The 16,102-nt window shown below is 46.7% G+C and overlaps 2 protein-coding genes across 5 annotated transcripts in view; one reads left to right on the top strand and one right to left on the bottom strand.

The window, feature by feature from the left end:
* Positions 1–16,102, top strand: part of PAQR3 (progestin and adipoQ receptor family member 3) — a 33,424-nt gene that overhangs the window by 14,496 nt on the left and 2,826 nt on the right. The window contains exons 5-7 of one of the 4 annotated variants that reach the window (XM_059385731.1): positions 871–961; positions 3,891–4,065; positions 4,337–6,661. In XM_059385731.1, the coding sequence (XP_059241714.1) occupies positions 871–961; positions 3,891–4,033 (234 nt within the window). In that variant the 3' untranslated portion in view covers positions 4,034–4,065; positions 4,337–6,661. Of the gene's footprint in view, positions 1–870; positions 962–3,890; positions 6,662–16,102 lie in introns of those variants that run through there. The other 3 variants (XM_059385722.1, XM_059385741.1, XM_059385714.1) reach the window with 3 other exon arrangements.
* Positions 12,369–16,102, bottom strand: part of BMP2K (BMP2 inducible kinase) — an 85,625-nt gene continuing 81,891 nt past the window's right edge. Inside the window, exon 16 of the mRNA XM_059378718.1 lies at positions 12,369–13,805. Coding sequence (XP_059234701.1) covers positions 12,457–13,805 — 1,349 coding nt within the window. The 3' untranslated portion in view covers positions 12,369–12,456. The remainder of the gene's footprint in view (positions 13,806–16,102) is intronic.

Here is a 16,102-nt window from a genome sequence, read left to right as displayed (position 1 = left end):
GTGGCTCTGTGGTTTGGGCTGCTGCCTTCGGCTCGGGTCATGATCTCAGGGTCCTGGGATCGAGCCCCGCATCAGGCTCTCTGCTCCGCAGGAAGCCTGCTTCTCTCTCCCTCTCTCTCTCTCTCTCTCTCTCTCTGCCTGCCTCTCTGCCTACTTGTGATCTCTGTCTGTCAAATAAATAAATAAATAAAAATCTTTAAAAAAAAAAACAAAAAAGATTTTATTTATTTATTTGACAGAGACCACAGTAGGCAGAGAGAGAGGAAGGGAAGCAGACTCCCCGCCGAGCAGAGATCCCGATGTGGGGCTCAATCCCGGGACCCTGGGATCATGACCTGAGTTGAAGGCAGAGGCTTTAACCCACTGAGCCACCCAGGCGCCGCTCATCTTCAGTTTTTGCTTATTCCGCTGGTACCTCCAGTCCATACACGTTCCTCCTGCACACCTCTAGTTGGGGTGTCCTTAGGACCTTCAACCGTGGTACAGTCTGGCTCCCTTAGTTCCCTCACCGTTAGAGCACTCCACTCCACTTCTGCGGGCCATTTCCTACAGGGAGGAAGAAGGAAAGGGAGAGAATCCCAAGTAGACTCTGTGCGGAGCAGGGAGCCCCACAAGGGCTTAGTCTCACAACCCTGAGACCATGACCGGAGCCACAACCAAGAGTCAGACGCTTCACGGACGAAGCCGGCCCGGCGCCCGTCTCCTACAGTAGCGAGAACAAGACTTCTGTGATTGGACACTGTCCTCGATTAAGATTTAACAAGGCTAAATTCCACTTATGACTTCTACCTAGTCTGTGAATTAGATTCCTAATAAATGAGGAATTCAGTCACAGGAAAAAGATCTGTGAAAAAATGTTTTGCTTTTTAGGACTTTGCACCCCGTGTGATTGTGATGTATGTGATCGCTCTTCTGGCTTTCCTGTTCTACATCTCCAAAGTTCCAGAGCGGTACTTTCCAGGTGAGTCTCACTTTCATGGTGATCTCGAGACTTTCTTCTAAATATATGGTAGAAGTATATGCTTGAGTATCAAAAGTTAGCTTTTTTCAATATTATTGGTTACAGAATAGCTCTCCTATTGTCAAATATTATCTAAAAGCTTAACTTTCAAAGGACTTTCACAAACTTCGTGTGCAGTAGATGAGTTCCCACCATTTCCTGATGATGAGCTAGTGACAGAGCTAGGAGTCTTCTGACTCCCAAACTCTGCTTTTTTTGTGGAATGCTATTATCAGTTACCATTGACTTCTTTATAAACCAGCTCAGCTTAAAAAGTAATATATGTATGTAGAGATCCACAAAACAAGAAATAAGAAAAGAGAGGAAAATAAGATAACAAAAAGAAGCCAGGGTTAGGATCACTTCACCATATATCCATCCTGAGGTTCTAAAAGTAGATAAAGGCCGCCAATCTGCCTTTCAGCTTCCTAATACCCAGTGCTAAAGGGAAAATAACGTAAGTGAAGGGTCTTCACGTCTGCAAGATAGACACAAGCCAGTACCTCAATAGGACAGATTGCCCTGATTCTTCAGTCCAGAAAAAAAAACCACCTTTGATAGAAAATAACCCAGAGGACACTGGGTAGAATGAATAATGTTGTCCAAAATCTGTCTTTGCTTGTTTAGGATCTTAGGTCTGGAGTCAGACTGCTGGGCTTCAAATCCACGTCACCCTCTTACTAGCTGCGCAAGCTAAAGAAACTACTCGTGCTTTTTCGGGTCATTTCCTCATCTGAGCCCGGAGATCATACTTTCTCTCATGGTGTTACTGTGAGGATTACGTGAGAAAGTGTACATGAACCGTTTAGCAGGGTTCCTCACGAGTAGTAAGCACTCAGTACGAGTCAGCAGCTATTGTGATGGTCCTTCCTCGACCTCAGTCCCGGAAGTGGAGGTTGCGGTTGGGTAAGGGGCAGCGAGATAGAAGTCTAGGGACCTTTGGCTTGAGTCAAGAGAACAGAGTGCATAGAGCAGTGATTTTTTGTGGGAGGAGCTAGACGTCAGACAGTGTTCACTTGCAAACCGCAGACTTGTCCCTCCTTCCTGGGTTAAGAATGTCTTCCACAGTGAATTGAAGATAGGATTATGCTCCTCATAGTGCATGTTGGGAAGAAAAAGGATGAGAAACCCTGATCTAGAGAATGTTTAGATCACAGGCTTTCTTCCGTGAACTTGGTTGTCACCCGTGAGTTTTAAATAAGAGTAAGACGAACCTGAGGGTAAACATTCCGATTCCAGAGCATAACTGGGACGTGACCCTACATTGAAGACCAGCCCTCCTTCAGGGAGAGCCACAATTTTCCTCAGGAAACGGTTCTAGCAAAATAGATTTTTGTGGCACCTTAATAATAATTTTTTTTTTTTTAAGATTTTTTATTTCCTTATTTGACAGAGATCACAAGTAGGCAGAGAGGGGGAAGCAGGCTCCTCATTGAGCAGAGAGCCCGATGCGGGGCTCGATCCCAGGACCCTGGGATCATGACCTGAGCCGAAGGCAGAGGCTTTAACCCACTGAGCCACCCAGGCGCCCCTAATAATTCTTTTATTACTTATTTTTTCATGACAAGTACATGTAGAAAACTGAACCGTGTCATTTTTCTACATTACATAATTGTAGCCATAGTATTTTTATGCCAGAAGTTTTTGATGCCAGAACTTTGATACTGGAAGTTTCCAGTTGTCTGACATAGGATCCTGGTAAAAGGCCAAATGTTACATAACTTAACATTTCTCCCAGATGAGCTTGACTTAAACTCTGCCCCCATGTAGCTGAGTGTGTGGCGGTGCAGGCACGGCAGGAGCAGCAGACATCCGGAGACCCTACGAGATGAAAAGCTTCACGGATAAAAGTGATAGCTCAGATGCTCTTGAAGGAGTGGCTTAGAAACCGGGTCTCCCCAGTCCCCATTTGTGACCTGGCTGTAGAGAGAACCGTGCAGTGGTGAGAATGGTGGCTGACTACTATGAAAGCAACAGGTTGACACTGAAGAACTTACTTTCAGCTCAGTTACAGCTTTACGGATGTAGAAACAGCACAGTGGTATCTGACGGCGTCCAATGATCCCCAAAGGTGTCCGTGAACACAATTAAATATATCTGTGATATTTATCTGACCATGTGATCAGTTTTCTTTGTAATCCTCTGTGTTTTGTGCTTTTGAAAATGAATCTGTGGGTTTCACTAGACTGTCACAGTACACCGTGGCACCAAAAAAAGGCTAGGAAGTCCTACAGAAAGGATTGTGTGGACTTACACTTTAAAATCTACGCACTGTACTATTTCTCTTGGTAAAAAGAGACAGGGGTGGTGACTGTGAGAATGTTTACGTGACATGAGGAGAGTTAATCTAAATTTCTACAGCTCTGGATTTCATTTATTTTGTTCTTTTTCAAGAAGCTTTCGCATGTTAATTATCTAATCCCCTTGGAATCTAAGCATAAAGAGAAATAGTTCTAAGTTTTGTGTGTGTGTGTGTGTGTGTGTGTGTGTGTGTGTGTGTGTGTATGAACTAATCAACCTCAGTAACGATGAAGCCGTAGTAATTACATTTTGTGGATGAGTCCATGACACATATATCCAGATAAGTAACACAGGAGACCCAGGAGACGAAAAATCAGATTCCTGAAATTAACCAAATTAGTTTGGAAGACACATTTGGAATAGTATTTCCAGAATTCACCAATGTCCTTAAAGTAGACCCAAATATGAATTCATCCTTTTAAAAAAAAAGCCTTTGGGTTTGAATGAATCTCCTGTCAGTCTTCAGGTGCTCTGACGCTGCCGAAATCTTTTTCTGAAGCCGTATTTCCAAGTCCAGAGATAAAAATACATTCATATTTTAATATCAAAATATTAGTCAGTATTCTTGTCTCTCTGCCTTCCCTTCTAGGACAACTAAACTACCTCGGATCAAGCCACCAGATCTGGCACGTCCTTGCCGTAGTGATGTTATACTGGTGGCATCAGTCTACGGTGTACGTCATGCAGTACAGACACAGCAAGCCATGCCCGGACTATGCTTCACACTTGTGAACGCAGGAATGGCCGCCTGCTGTATACAGTTGGTAAGCAATATGTCACGGGGAGTTGTCTACCCCACTGTTCTAAGATTCATGTTAGTTTTTCCTTTATTCTCCTATTTAATATATCATGAGTAGTACTTTATAAAAATGGAAAAATATACTTGGGAATCTGTAATAACTGCTTTCCAGCCCTTAAAACTACTAATCTGCTGCTTGTACAGAAAGTGAAAATTAGTTGACAGTTACAGCAATGAACATGAAAGCAGTGTAGAAATAGTATTGGTTTTGCTTTACACCAGCTTCATTTCCCTAGGAAGGGCTGCACCTCCGTTATAAAACGGAGTCATCCTGTGTGGTTCCTTTAATAGAAGATACTTACAGTAGTGGATCCAGTCGAAGTGCCTCCTCAAGGCCAGGGCTGCAGTAGCCTGTGCTTAGCACAGCCAGGAGCGCCGTCCTGAGTCATCACTCGCCTTTAAATACACGGGTTGTGAGAACTGGCACTTAACGTATGATTGGTCTCCTTTAGCTGTAGGCTCCCTTCTTCTTGGGAGCTTTGAATGTGTTAGTTTGCTAGAACAAAGACTTGAAACCTTCCCTCCTCTGAGTTGAGAGAGGCATTAAGAGGGAAAAGCTTGCATCGTCATTTCCCGTCCCATGAGAATCACATTAAAAACTGATACGATCAGGCCACAAATTCTGTGGTCTAATAACCAAGGCTTTTCAGCTTTTTTTTACGCTTTTTTAATTTCAAGGACTATTACTAAGTTGCATGTAATAATGGCACTCTTGCCAGTGGATTACAGATTTTTCGTTCTAAAATTCCTGTAGCAAAATAGAGAGTTTCACCTCTCCGAACTTGCAGTCCTGCTAAATTTCTTGATGGGTGGGGGTTCCCAGTTATATGGGTGCTACTTTCTAGGCCACAGAGTCCAGATGGCCCAGGGCTGACCCTGAAATGAACGTTAAGCCTTAGAATAATAAAGTCATGTAGATGCCCCAGTTGGTGACAGGACTATTGCCTGTACTCTAGTCTTTCCGTGTTCCCTTGCGCGAGAGCAGTTCACTGACCGCGCAGAGTGCTGGTAAACGCCATCTCATACTTGGGCCTGAAGCATTGATTCATCTTGATGTATACACCTAAGAAATACATCTCACCACCCCAGCATACATAGTCTTCTCGTTCCTTGGTCTTTTCATGTGTGTAAATTAGATCCCTTTGGACGCATTCACAAAAACACGTTCATCGGGATATAAAATATTATCCAGATTTCTTAATGGGTTCACATGAGCTGCTTTAAATACTGGTGTAGCTTCAAAGCACTGGAGTTCGTGTTGATTGAGGGTGAAGCCTACTTCCACATTGCCATTTCTGTATCTCATATTAGGGATGTTACTTTAATGTGCCTCAGTTTATATATCTGTAAAATTTTGGTTTCTTTTCAGTATAGTGTTTTTGGAGTATAAATTCCCCATGCTAGCATCTCAGCACGGAGAATCTTCCCCGTAGGCTAAGGGCACTGTATTGTACCATTATGGTGATGAACACACTACTTTGAAAATGGCTACTTTGCCTCATAAGGCCACAAATTTGATTCCTGTGCTGAGTGATAAAAAAAGACTTTGCTGTAATGATAATAGGATGTATTTTCCCCAAAACAACGCTTAGGGGTCTAACGTGGCATTGTTGATTTTAAATAAGATATTTTGTCATTTTGGCCCAATAAAATACACTGAGAATAGTTAGAATTAATTTAAAAATAGAAAAGTCGAGTTATTTTAGGCCTGGTACCATTTTTACTATAAAATCTTCTCAAAATAGAAACCCTGAACTTTAAGCTCTCTTTTCTCTAAATTTTTTAAAAACATTCCTGGTTTTTTGTTCGAGTGTATGAATTATCTAATACTTGCCATCCAAATTAATGGGTTAAAAAGGCATACTATGTTTGACTGGTTTTTTTTTTGTTTTTTTTGTTTTTTTTGTTTTTAATTTAAAAGGCCTACAAGTCTGACTGTAGGGAGAATTCTACCATGGGAACATTTCATCTTTTTATGAAAATGTTAAATACTGTAAGAAACCTATCCTCTCTCATTTTCATCTTTACTATAAAATATTTTATTATAAAGTAGGAAATGAATGGATGAGTGTGGATTGCTGTCAACTATAAACACTTCTGTATGTCAGCATTTACTGACCACCTACTGTGTGCATACCACTACTGGCAAAATTTGTAAGACATTGTTAACATGAGAGAATATTTAAAAATTGCCTACAAGTCTGAGCCTTGTAATAATGTATATTTAAGTTATTTTTGGTTTTATAGATTTACTGAAATAAGATTAAAAGTACACTATTCAGCTACCATACTAAAAAAACTGGTTTTAATTTTACAGTGTGTAAACTAGAAAAGCTCTTTACCTACAGACTTTACACGTGCATTTTAAAACTATCCGTGGTGGTTTTAAACTGTCTATTGTGATCTATAAGGTTGTAGTTAATTCATTGGAGGCAATTATCTTTCTATATAAAGCCATTTTCAAAAGGTAGTGCTTGTCTTTTTTGTTATGACACAGAGTGCAATTCAGTAAGCTGCATGGCAGATACGTGTGATGTAAATAAACTGGTTTACTAAATGTATTACGTGCTGCTTGTCATTCTTTATAATACGTAGCGGCTTCAAAATCATATTTTAGAATCAGGAATGAAGACTCAGGGAGTCTCTGTGCCATCCGTCCCATCCCATCCATCCTGCCCGAACAGAGTAACCGATTTGAAGATTGTGACCGACTGGCGGAAAGCCGTGCGACGCCGCTCGGCAGGTCCCTCCCTAGAGCTGTCCTTTGCCCTGTAGTCCAGGTCAAGGGGCAAAGCCTGCACTTCTGGGTTCCTGCCAGCTGCTGAGCTGAGCAGATGTGTGTCCACCTGAAAGTCGTCGTTCTGGGTAGTCCCAGCCCTGCCAAAATGCGCGAAGCAAGAGCTCCGCTGTTCGGGGAGGGACGGAATGTCTTTCTCCCAGCATCAGCACCGTTACTGTGTGTCCTCAGAAGAGGTGCAGAGGCCGTTGGTACCGATGTGCCCGGAAATTCCCGATACGTCCTGAGTAGGGAGTGAGGGAGTGACCCAAAACCGAAACTACCTTTAAGGAAACACTTTCACAAGGGACAGGTGACCGCAGTAGGTAGGGGTCTCTAGTGAAAAGTGGCAACTCTCGCCTTAGAGGGTAGGAATGGCAGCCACCAAAGCCCTCGCCCAGCTGCGAAGTCTGGGATCAGAAACTCTGTCCGGAACATGCGTGTAACTGCAGTCGCGCCGGCCGTCTGTGGCAGAGGCCGCTGTTTGTAAATGTGCTACAGAAAACTCCCACTACGAGAATGACTGACTACATCTTACCGATGATGCCCGAGCTGGCAGCATTTATATCCTTTATATCATTTTATAACCTTAAAAGGGGATATAAATAGCTCTAATCGCGGGCTATGTTTTTCTCTAAAGAAGTGAACCGTAACTCAGCTGGAACAGTGGTGCTTTCCACACTCTGTACCATTTGTACCATAAAAAGACCCAGGGCCCTTATTCTTCCGTGGAACTTTAGATGTTACTAAGTCAAAAAAAGAAGAAAAGTTCATAACAAGACGAATCTTTCCCCAAGCCACCAGTCTAAAGGCCCCTGTTTGTGAAAGATGATGTGGTCTTGACGCCAGACATAGCCCCCACCAGCACCAGGCCAATAAACAAGTTTTCTCTTTAACATCCCAAAGCCTCTTTTCTGATATAATCAAGGATTACAGTATTTTATTTAACCAAGTAATTTTTAAGTTATATGTTACCAGATTTTAAAAGCTTCAATAAATTAGACACAATGCAAAAACAATGTCGGACGTTCACAAGGTACTTCAGAGTCAGGCTTTGCCTTACCTTCATCATTGTAATAATCCATAATTGTAGTTCCTGAACAGATTGTGCTATGAAGTATTTTTGCTGCAAGAATGCTAGGTTATGGGGCGCCTGGGTGGCTCAGTGGGTTAAGCCGCTGCCTTCGGCTCAGGTCATGATCTCAGGGTCCTGGGATCGAGTCCCGCATCGGGCTGTCTGCTCGGCAGGGAGCCTGCTTCCTCCTCTCTCGCTCTGCCTGCCTTTTTGTGATCTCTGTCTGTCAAATAAATAAAAATCTTTGGGGAAAAAAAAAAAAAGAATGCTAGGTTACAATGTTTTCCTACTTAAATCCCACACTGTGAGCTTTACCCTAAGAACAGAAATCTAATCCTATTCATTTTTCTATTCCACTAGTTGGAGCACAATAGGTGCTTTCATGTCTGTAGTGTGAATAAAAGAGCTGAATCAAAGTCTACACCCAAAACATTGAAGACAAATAATGAAAAACTCCAGTCACTAATTACAAAGAATATGCCATCCATTTGGGATTTATTGCATTTAAAGAAAGCAGATTATTAAAACAGTAGGTATGATAAATACAGTAAGAAAATAATTTTAAATTTCAAACAAAACAAAGTGAATGAGGGACAGAATTCAGTCAATAATAAGCAATGTAAAGGCAATAAAGTAGTAAAATCAGTTAGTGCTTAATTAGATGTAGACAGGAAAAAAAAATCAATTGATTCTATCTCATAAACAATTTCCCAGCTAGATTTGAGGACTGAAGTTACTTTAGAAATATAATAAACATGTAAATCAGGTTTATTAAAAGTTAAAGTTATCTGCTTAGTGGTACATAAAAGGCTTCAGAAAATTCAAGTTTAACAAAAAATGGAAGTGTAATCAAAGAAAGTGCACTTAAAGCTGTTTGCCAGCAATTTAAAAAGTAGCTTCCTATTACTATACTGCTTACTATTAGATGACCTTTCAATCACAAAGAGAGTAGTAATAAAAACAATTTTCAAAAGTAGCACAATTTTTAAATAAAAATAACCCCAAATGACAACCCATTGCATTTTCATCTACCTCATTCTTTTAGTGGCTTTTGTAAAACCTCCCTAGGAGTGAATGTTCTTTTAGTAATGATTGTGGTTGCAATTCCATTTAAAATCAAAAGTTCACATGAACTCCACAGTAGAGATGTGACATTTGCATGCATGCGTGTGTTTATATATTTTCCTCAATATATAAACACCCTGGTGCATAAAAGTTTTTAAACATAATTTTTATTCTCACAGTAGATACGTCATCTCATTGTCACAGTAGATCTGTCAGCTCAGTATCAGACCTAACAATGATGAGTGAGTTTGCTAAAAGGAAGAAAAAGTTTACTGCACATTCTACACATATTAAAACAAATGTACCAAACTCCTCAGAACTAGTGATACTAATACATGTGTGTACCTTCTAGCAATGCTTATATGAAGTACCAAAACTTGAACTAAGCAGAAAATGGCTCTGCCTTATGAACATCAGAGCAGAAGAGGGGTTCCACCTGACTCTTCTCCACCAGCCTCAGGACAACAATCTATCACTGTTAGAACAATAAGTGGGTGCGATCAGAAGGTGTATCTGTCTACAACTCCAAAAAAGGTCATAACTGCGCCCAAATACACATACAGGGAGGACGTGGGTCTTCTGAATTTCCCAGTCAATACTTCTGAATAATAGTTAACTTTTCATCTGGCCTAAAACCCTTCTTCCTCTACCTAATACATACACCAAGCAACTTTCATGTCTCAGCAGATACATTCTTCAGTGCCATAAAAGCTGATCTTTTAAACACAGTTGTGCTGAAGTGACATTTAAAAATTAACTTAATGGTCCACTTTTAAGCAACAATTATTCAAAATCAACAAGCATTATTAAAGCTGTTAGGACAGAAATAACTTTGGCCTCAGATTTTTGCTAGTTTCATAATTTACTTCCCTTAGTGATGTTCAAGTATTACAGGTTGTTAGGACTACATACAAAAGCACAGAGGACACCTGATTAATAACAGGAAAAACAATTTCAACTTTCCTTCCTTAAACGAGCATTGGGCCACCCCAGAACAGTAGCAAACGTTTACTGAGAGCTGTGTCCCAGGTATGGGCTAGGCTCTTTCCCGTGCCTTGGGAGCTCCAGCCTCCTAACTCTCATGAGGGAACCACCTGGGCATTGCTTGAGTGGCCTCCGTCCTAACAATAGTGGGAGGAGATCATGAAAAATGGAACGCAACCCAAATCCTCTACTCCTTGGAAAATGCCTTTACGTCAGCACACAGGAATCTCCCCATGTCTATCCTGTTAGGTCACCTGTTGAGTCCTAATAGTTCCTCTGAGCTACAATCTCAAGAGAGGAAAGTCACTGGGCTGTGATACAAGAAACACAAGGATGGGAATATTTTAAACCATGTCAAAACTGCTTCCTTAGAATCCATCCAGCTTTGTAAGCCTGAAGCGTCTACATCAGTGTCTAAGTCACTTACAATTGTTCAGTGTATTGAAAAGCAAGTGTAAGCAAGGCCTTGGTATCAGACACAATCTAAGTATTTCATGTTTACATCCCAAGGAGACCACATTGATTCATCTACTGCCTCTTTTAAATTAAGAAACTCATGAGGTCTAGCAGAGACCAAGGCCAAGGGACTAAAATAGTCAACATACTGTGTACACATCCACCAACAAATTTTCATTAAAAAAAAAAATCTGATACAAACCTACTATATATATAGTTCATGAATTTACTAAATGAAAGAAAAGTATCACTTGAGTCTACCTTGTAAAGTTTTGAAAAATATCTACTTGAGCATTTGCATTAGCAGTATTAATCAACCTGAGAATCGGGGGGGAAGAAGGTGCAAACATAGTATTTGCCTTTGGCACAAGGACAAGTAATTGGTGCAGTCGGGGCTCTAAAAATACGATTCTTAAGCAGTAACACAATGCCTGGTCCGCCGCTGCTACACTGTGATTCACATACTGCTTCCCTATTGGTCCGCAAATTTATATCTGATCTCAAACATCAAAGAAAAAAACAATAAACATGAATATATAGTTTAGTCACATATACTTTGCTTCTTTCCAAGTTTAGAACTGTGAAAACAGGCAAACAGCTCATTCCATCTGGGGCACTATAATTAAGAGATTCTAATAAGATTACTCATAAAATAGACTTTAATTGGGTTCAAAAAAAGTTCATTTAAGGTATAGCAATCAAGAAGAGTGCCAGTTAATTAGTTTCCACCCCTTTTTGTAAATAGCTTTAACAGTTCTAGAAACTTCTAAATGTTGACAGGGAAGAACAGTTAATTATAACTTAAAATAGCCGGAGACACAGGAAGCACAGATACCGGATTCACATTAATTCATATAGTAATTTCTATCTTATTAAACAATTTCTATAAAATCTCAAGTTTCTAATTAGGATTTGGGGTGTAAAAAAAAAGGCAATTTGGTAGCTGCGTTCTCTGGTCACCGGAGACGGACGCGTCAGGCCGCGGCAGCGAGCGGCTCGCTCCTCGCCCGCGGACCCCTGGAGCCGCCCGAGCGTCCGCCGGGTCAGCGCAGAGGTACTTGCGGCAGGACGCGGGGTCCGGCCCGTAAGGCTTCGTGGGTTCCGCGGGTCCGCGCTGCAGGACTCGCGCCCGAACCGAGCCGGGAGCTGCTGCTCGGGGCTGGGGGATGTCCCGGGAAGGTGGTACTTCGGGACAGTCCATTACTCGATGCAACACGATTTCATGTTGTAAACGGCTCAAAAGCTCGGGTTTCGGTACATGTGTTTGTCCTGGAGCACAGTGTCCCTGCAACCCTGTCCTCACTCCCCATTTCCCGACGATCGGCTTTATTCCGGCACGACGGCGACCCTGGGAGCAAGCAGCCGTTCGGGAACCAGAGTGTCCTGAAGTTCCCGGTCTCCCTCCCGGGCCCCGTGCGCGCCCCGTGTTCCCCGGGCTTGTCGGGGACGCCCGCGGGGTGCTCCGTCCTAATGGCACTTGTCTTGGAAAATGCGACCGTCCGAGGCGCCACAGCCCGTCGCTCTGGCTCCGCGACGACGCCGGGGACGGCGCGGGGACCGGCATCTCCGCTCCCGCAGACGGAGCTCGGCGCTTCTCCGGAGAAGCGGGGTCTACACCGCTGCGGGGGGAGAGACCGACAGCTCCGCGAGCGCAGCCGGTGCTCGGGCCCACGCGCTCCGTCTTCACGGCCCGATCGAGCCAGGAGCCCGCAGCGCGCACACCCGGGGATGCGCCGCGCGGAGACGAGGGACCGTCCAGGCCCGCTCCGGGGCGACACGGCTGCAGAGGTGGCCCGCGCCGTCCGTGCATGCGGGGGGGCCCCGGCTCTCCTGGCGCCCCGGCCCCGCGCACAGCCTTCCTCTCTCCACGTGGCTTATTGGAAATGGCCTGTTCCGACGGGCTGGGGACGACGGACACACGGACAGACGCGTTTCCTGGCGGATCCGCACAACCACCCCCGCTCTGGCGCCGGGCGTGCGGGCCCGCGCGCGTCCGGCCGCTACTGCTTGGAGGGGAACGGCGCGGCCCCGAACGGGTCCAGCTCGGCCGGCGCGGCCCGCAGCACCAGCTCGGTGAAGGGCACCGCGCCGAAGTCGTCGGTCCGCAGCGCCTCGGGGCTGTGCAGCGCGCCGGGCCGCGAGCTCGCCCTGGGCCGCCCGGGCAGGACGGGGCCGTGGTCGGCCCGCGGGTCGCTCAGGCCCGGGTGCGGCGGGTGGTGCGGGGCGAGCCAGGGCAGCTCCGGCGGACGGAAGGGCTTGGCGCCGAAGGGGTCCAGCAGGCTGTCCTCGGGCTGCAGGCCGCCGCCCCGGTCCCTGCCGTCGGGCATGGCCACGCTGATGTTCTCCTTGGAGTCCGAGATGGTCAGGAACTCGTTGCTGCTCTGGGAGTCGCGGCGGCCCGCCCTGCGGGGCCGGCGCGCGCGCTCGGGGGTGCGGAAGGCGGGCTTGGCGGGCTTCCTGGCGGCGGCGGCCGCGCCGTGGTGCCGCTTGCCGTTGGCCCTGGCCGCGTCGGGCTTGGGGCGCCGCTGGCGGGACGACAGCTTCTGCAGGCCGCGCGGCTTGGCCCGGGGCGGCGGGGCCCCCGCGAGCTCCTCGAACGGCACGAGCCCGAACAGGTCCTCGCGGCTGCCGCTGCCGCCCGCGGGCGCGGGGACCGGCTGGAAGGGCGTCTGGCCGAAGGCGTCCACGCTCCGCGGGCGGCCGGGGCCGTCGTCCTCGCCCCCCCGGCGGCCGAACGGCGCCTTCGTGAACACGTCGGGCTCCTCGGGCTCGGGGCTCGCGGCGGCACCGGCGTCCGGCGGGCGCGGCTCCCCGCGCGGGCCCGGGCGCGGCTGCAGGGCGCGCACCGCGAGGAAGGGGACGGCGCCGAACACGTCCACCTCCGGCCTCGCGGCGTCCGCGGCCCCGTCCGAGCGCGACGGGCCGCGGCCGACGAGCGCGGCTCCGCGGCCGCCCCGCACCTCGGCGCGCTCGTCGTCGGAGTCGGAGCTGCGCTTCTCGTCGTCGTCCTCGTCCGAGTCCATGAGCAGAGGCCGGTGACCCAGGTTCTCCGGCTCCGTGTCGTCGTCGTGGAAGTCGCCCTGCTCCCCCTGGAGGGCCTCTTCGTCCTCCTGCTCGTCCTCCTCGCTGCTCTTCGGGGACGGCGGGTCCGACTCAAAGTCACTGTCGGACTCCTCGGTCCGCCGCTGCACCGGACCCCGCGGCGGACCCCGCAGCGAGGGGCTCTCTGCGCTCTTCTTCCCGGCCCGCGGGTCCTTACCCACCGGACTGGCTCGTCTGTGCCTGATCGGGTCCGCGGAGCCGTCTTCGCCCCCCACGGGTGAGCGCTCCGTTTTCTTCTCCGGGGAACCTGCAGGGTCAGAGAACAGTTACTAGGGCATTCCAGCACACCTCGGGCCCCAGCGGCTCCAAACCCAAGGCGAGGACACAGGCGTGACAAGTGCCTCCTGCCCGCTCACCTACAGCAAACGACAGTTCCCTCTTCCCTCACTGGGCTCAGGTCCTCTAGTGCAGACGCATTTACTGGCCTCTGTGCCCTACACACCTCCCACTCACCACAGGCCCGCCCTGAGTGCTGGCTTTGATTGACGGTACCCAGAAGGGGCCTCTGAATAAGCACAGGCAGATTTTCTTCTCCCATCTTCAAAGTAAGATTATTCAGCAAATCGCCCCTCCTCAGAATCCCACATTTACCAAACCCCCTTCTGTTTATATTTCAAGGCCGTTACAAAGTTTTCCCAGAGAGATCAACAAGCAGGAAGAGCTTGTCTGCTCAGTCATGTTTCACTGTAATTTTTTAAATCAGCCTCTGGTCAGCTTAAGACTGGAGCTAACATGAGTGCAACCCCTTAATCTGATCAAAGACAAGGACCAGGTACTGAACTGAGACCGTACCAAGGACACCTACCTTCTCTATAGGCCACATCTTCCTTTAACTATCATATCTTCACTACTAAACATTCCATTAAAAGCATGCTACCTTTAAAAAAAAAAAAAAACTTACCTACCAATATGTTCACTGTACGATGCATCATAAAACTGCATCAAATATAGTGCCTTACGATTTCACTGTATGGCATATAATAAAGACTGCATTAGTGACATGAAGATATCCTGCCACCCCAAGACACTGATGTATTGAATTGATTTTCCAGATGTAGGGATCAGTTTTAACTGATCCAACCACAGGTCACTTTCCCGTTATTAACGTGGTCCCTGTGGCATAGGACACTCTGAGTTCTTATCTTCTCTTTAGGAGTCAGTACTACTGTCTTCCCACCTCCCTGACTATTCCTTGCGGATCACACACACAGAGACTTCTCTTTCACCAACATCTCCAAAGGCATGGATGTTCCCCTGGGTTCAATCCTTGGCTCTCTCCTTCTGTATGTCCTCCTGTGGTCTTAAATACTTACATGCTAACCATCACGACTGGATCTCTCTACTACTGACCATGAATACTCTCTACTACTGACCATGAATACTTATCTTACTTATCTAATACTTATGAATATATATCCTACTATTACTCCAAACTCAGCAATTTCAAGAGAGTGTCTTTCCTCTTAAAATGTGCTCCTCACCAGTTCCTACTAAATTAGTAAACAACACATCTAACTAGTTCTGCAAATCAACAGAAGTCTGGAAATCATCTTCCTTCCTCACCAAAGAGTGTTTTTAAACTCTTGAATCTATTCCCTCCAGTATGGCATCCCTCATACTGCTCCTCTATCCTGCCACCAGAATGACTTTTCTGAAACACTAATTATGTGGCTCCAGCCTAAACCCATTCAGTGGCTCTCTAAAGCCGTAACCTTTAGCCCAGCACAGGGCGCCCTTCTATAGATCCTGTGCTCCCACAACTTTAGCCTCAGACCCTGATGTCTTCCACTAGTATATAGCTCTGAGTTCTCCTGCTACCCAACCTCTACGTTTGCTATCCGAGACTGAGGAACCCAGCAGATCTGGGTTTCAAGCGGCCCACTGCTGCTGTTTGAACATCTTCCTACGGTGTCCTACCGCCCCTTGCAGGAACGTCCTTCCGGCACTCCCACTCCCAGCTGACTGGCCTCGGGGACCCGGCTGTGTTTCAAGACCCAGCCGATGCCAGGGCCCTGCAAAGACACCCCTAGAAAAATGCCCATATTGGGGGCTCGTGATGACCTCAGAACTAGCCTCAATGGCACTGTATTACGATTACTGTCTGCTTGTCTGTTTTCCCTCCTTGATTATGGGCTCCTAGACACGGTCCTATTTGTCATCCACCTCACTTAGCACAAATCGGCACTTGTCGAATGAACAGTAGTGACTGCTCTGCGCTCAGAGCCACGGGCGCACCCAATACACTCGGAACACAAGAAAGAAAGACACATTCAAAAATGAACTCTTTACATTTGCAGATGTTTTTCAGCTCAGGATTCAGTCACTGCATTTTTTTAGGTTTAATTAAAAAAAAATAATAATGTTGGTTACACTGAGAATGTTGGTTACCCCAGTCTCTGCCTTCCAGGTATACCGTCGAGGGTGGGAGCCAGCGCAAGCACAGAGACACGAGTCCAAGCTCGCTCCGCAGTGACGGGGCAGTGGCACAGGTGGGGGGGGGGGGGGGGGGGGGGGGCGGCAGGGGTCCACAGACGCCTACTCTGG

This window comes from Mustela nigripes, chromosome 1 (assembly GCF_022355385.1).
Source record: "Mustela nigripes isolate SB6536 chromosome 1, MUSNIG.SB6536, whole genome shotgun sequence".
NCBI classification, from domain to species: Eukaryota; Metazoa; Chordata; class Mammalia; order Carnivora; family Mustelidae; genus Mustela; species Mustela nigripes.
Note: the sequence above shows the minus strand (reverse complement) of the source record. Positions and strands in the feature narration are given on the sequence as shown.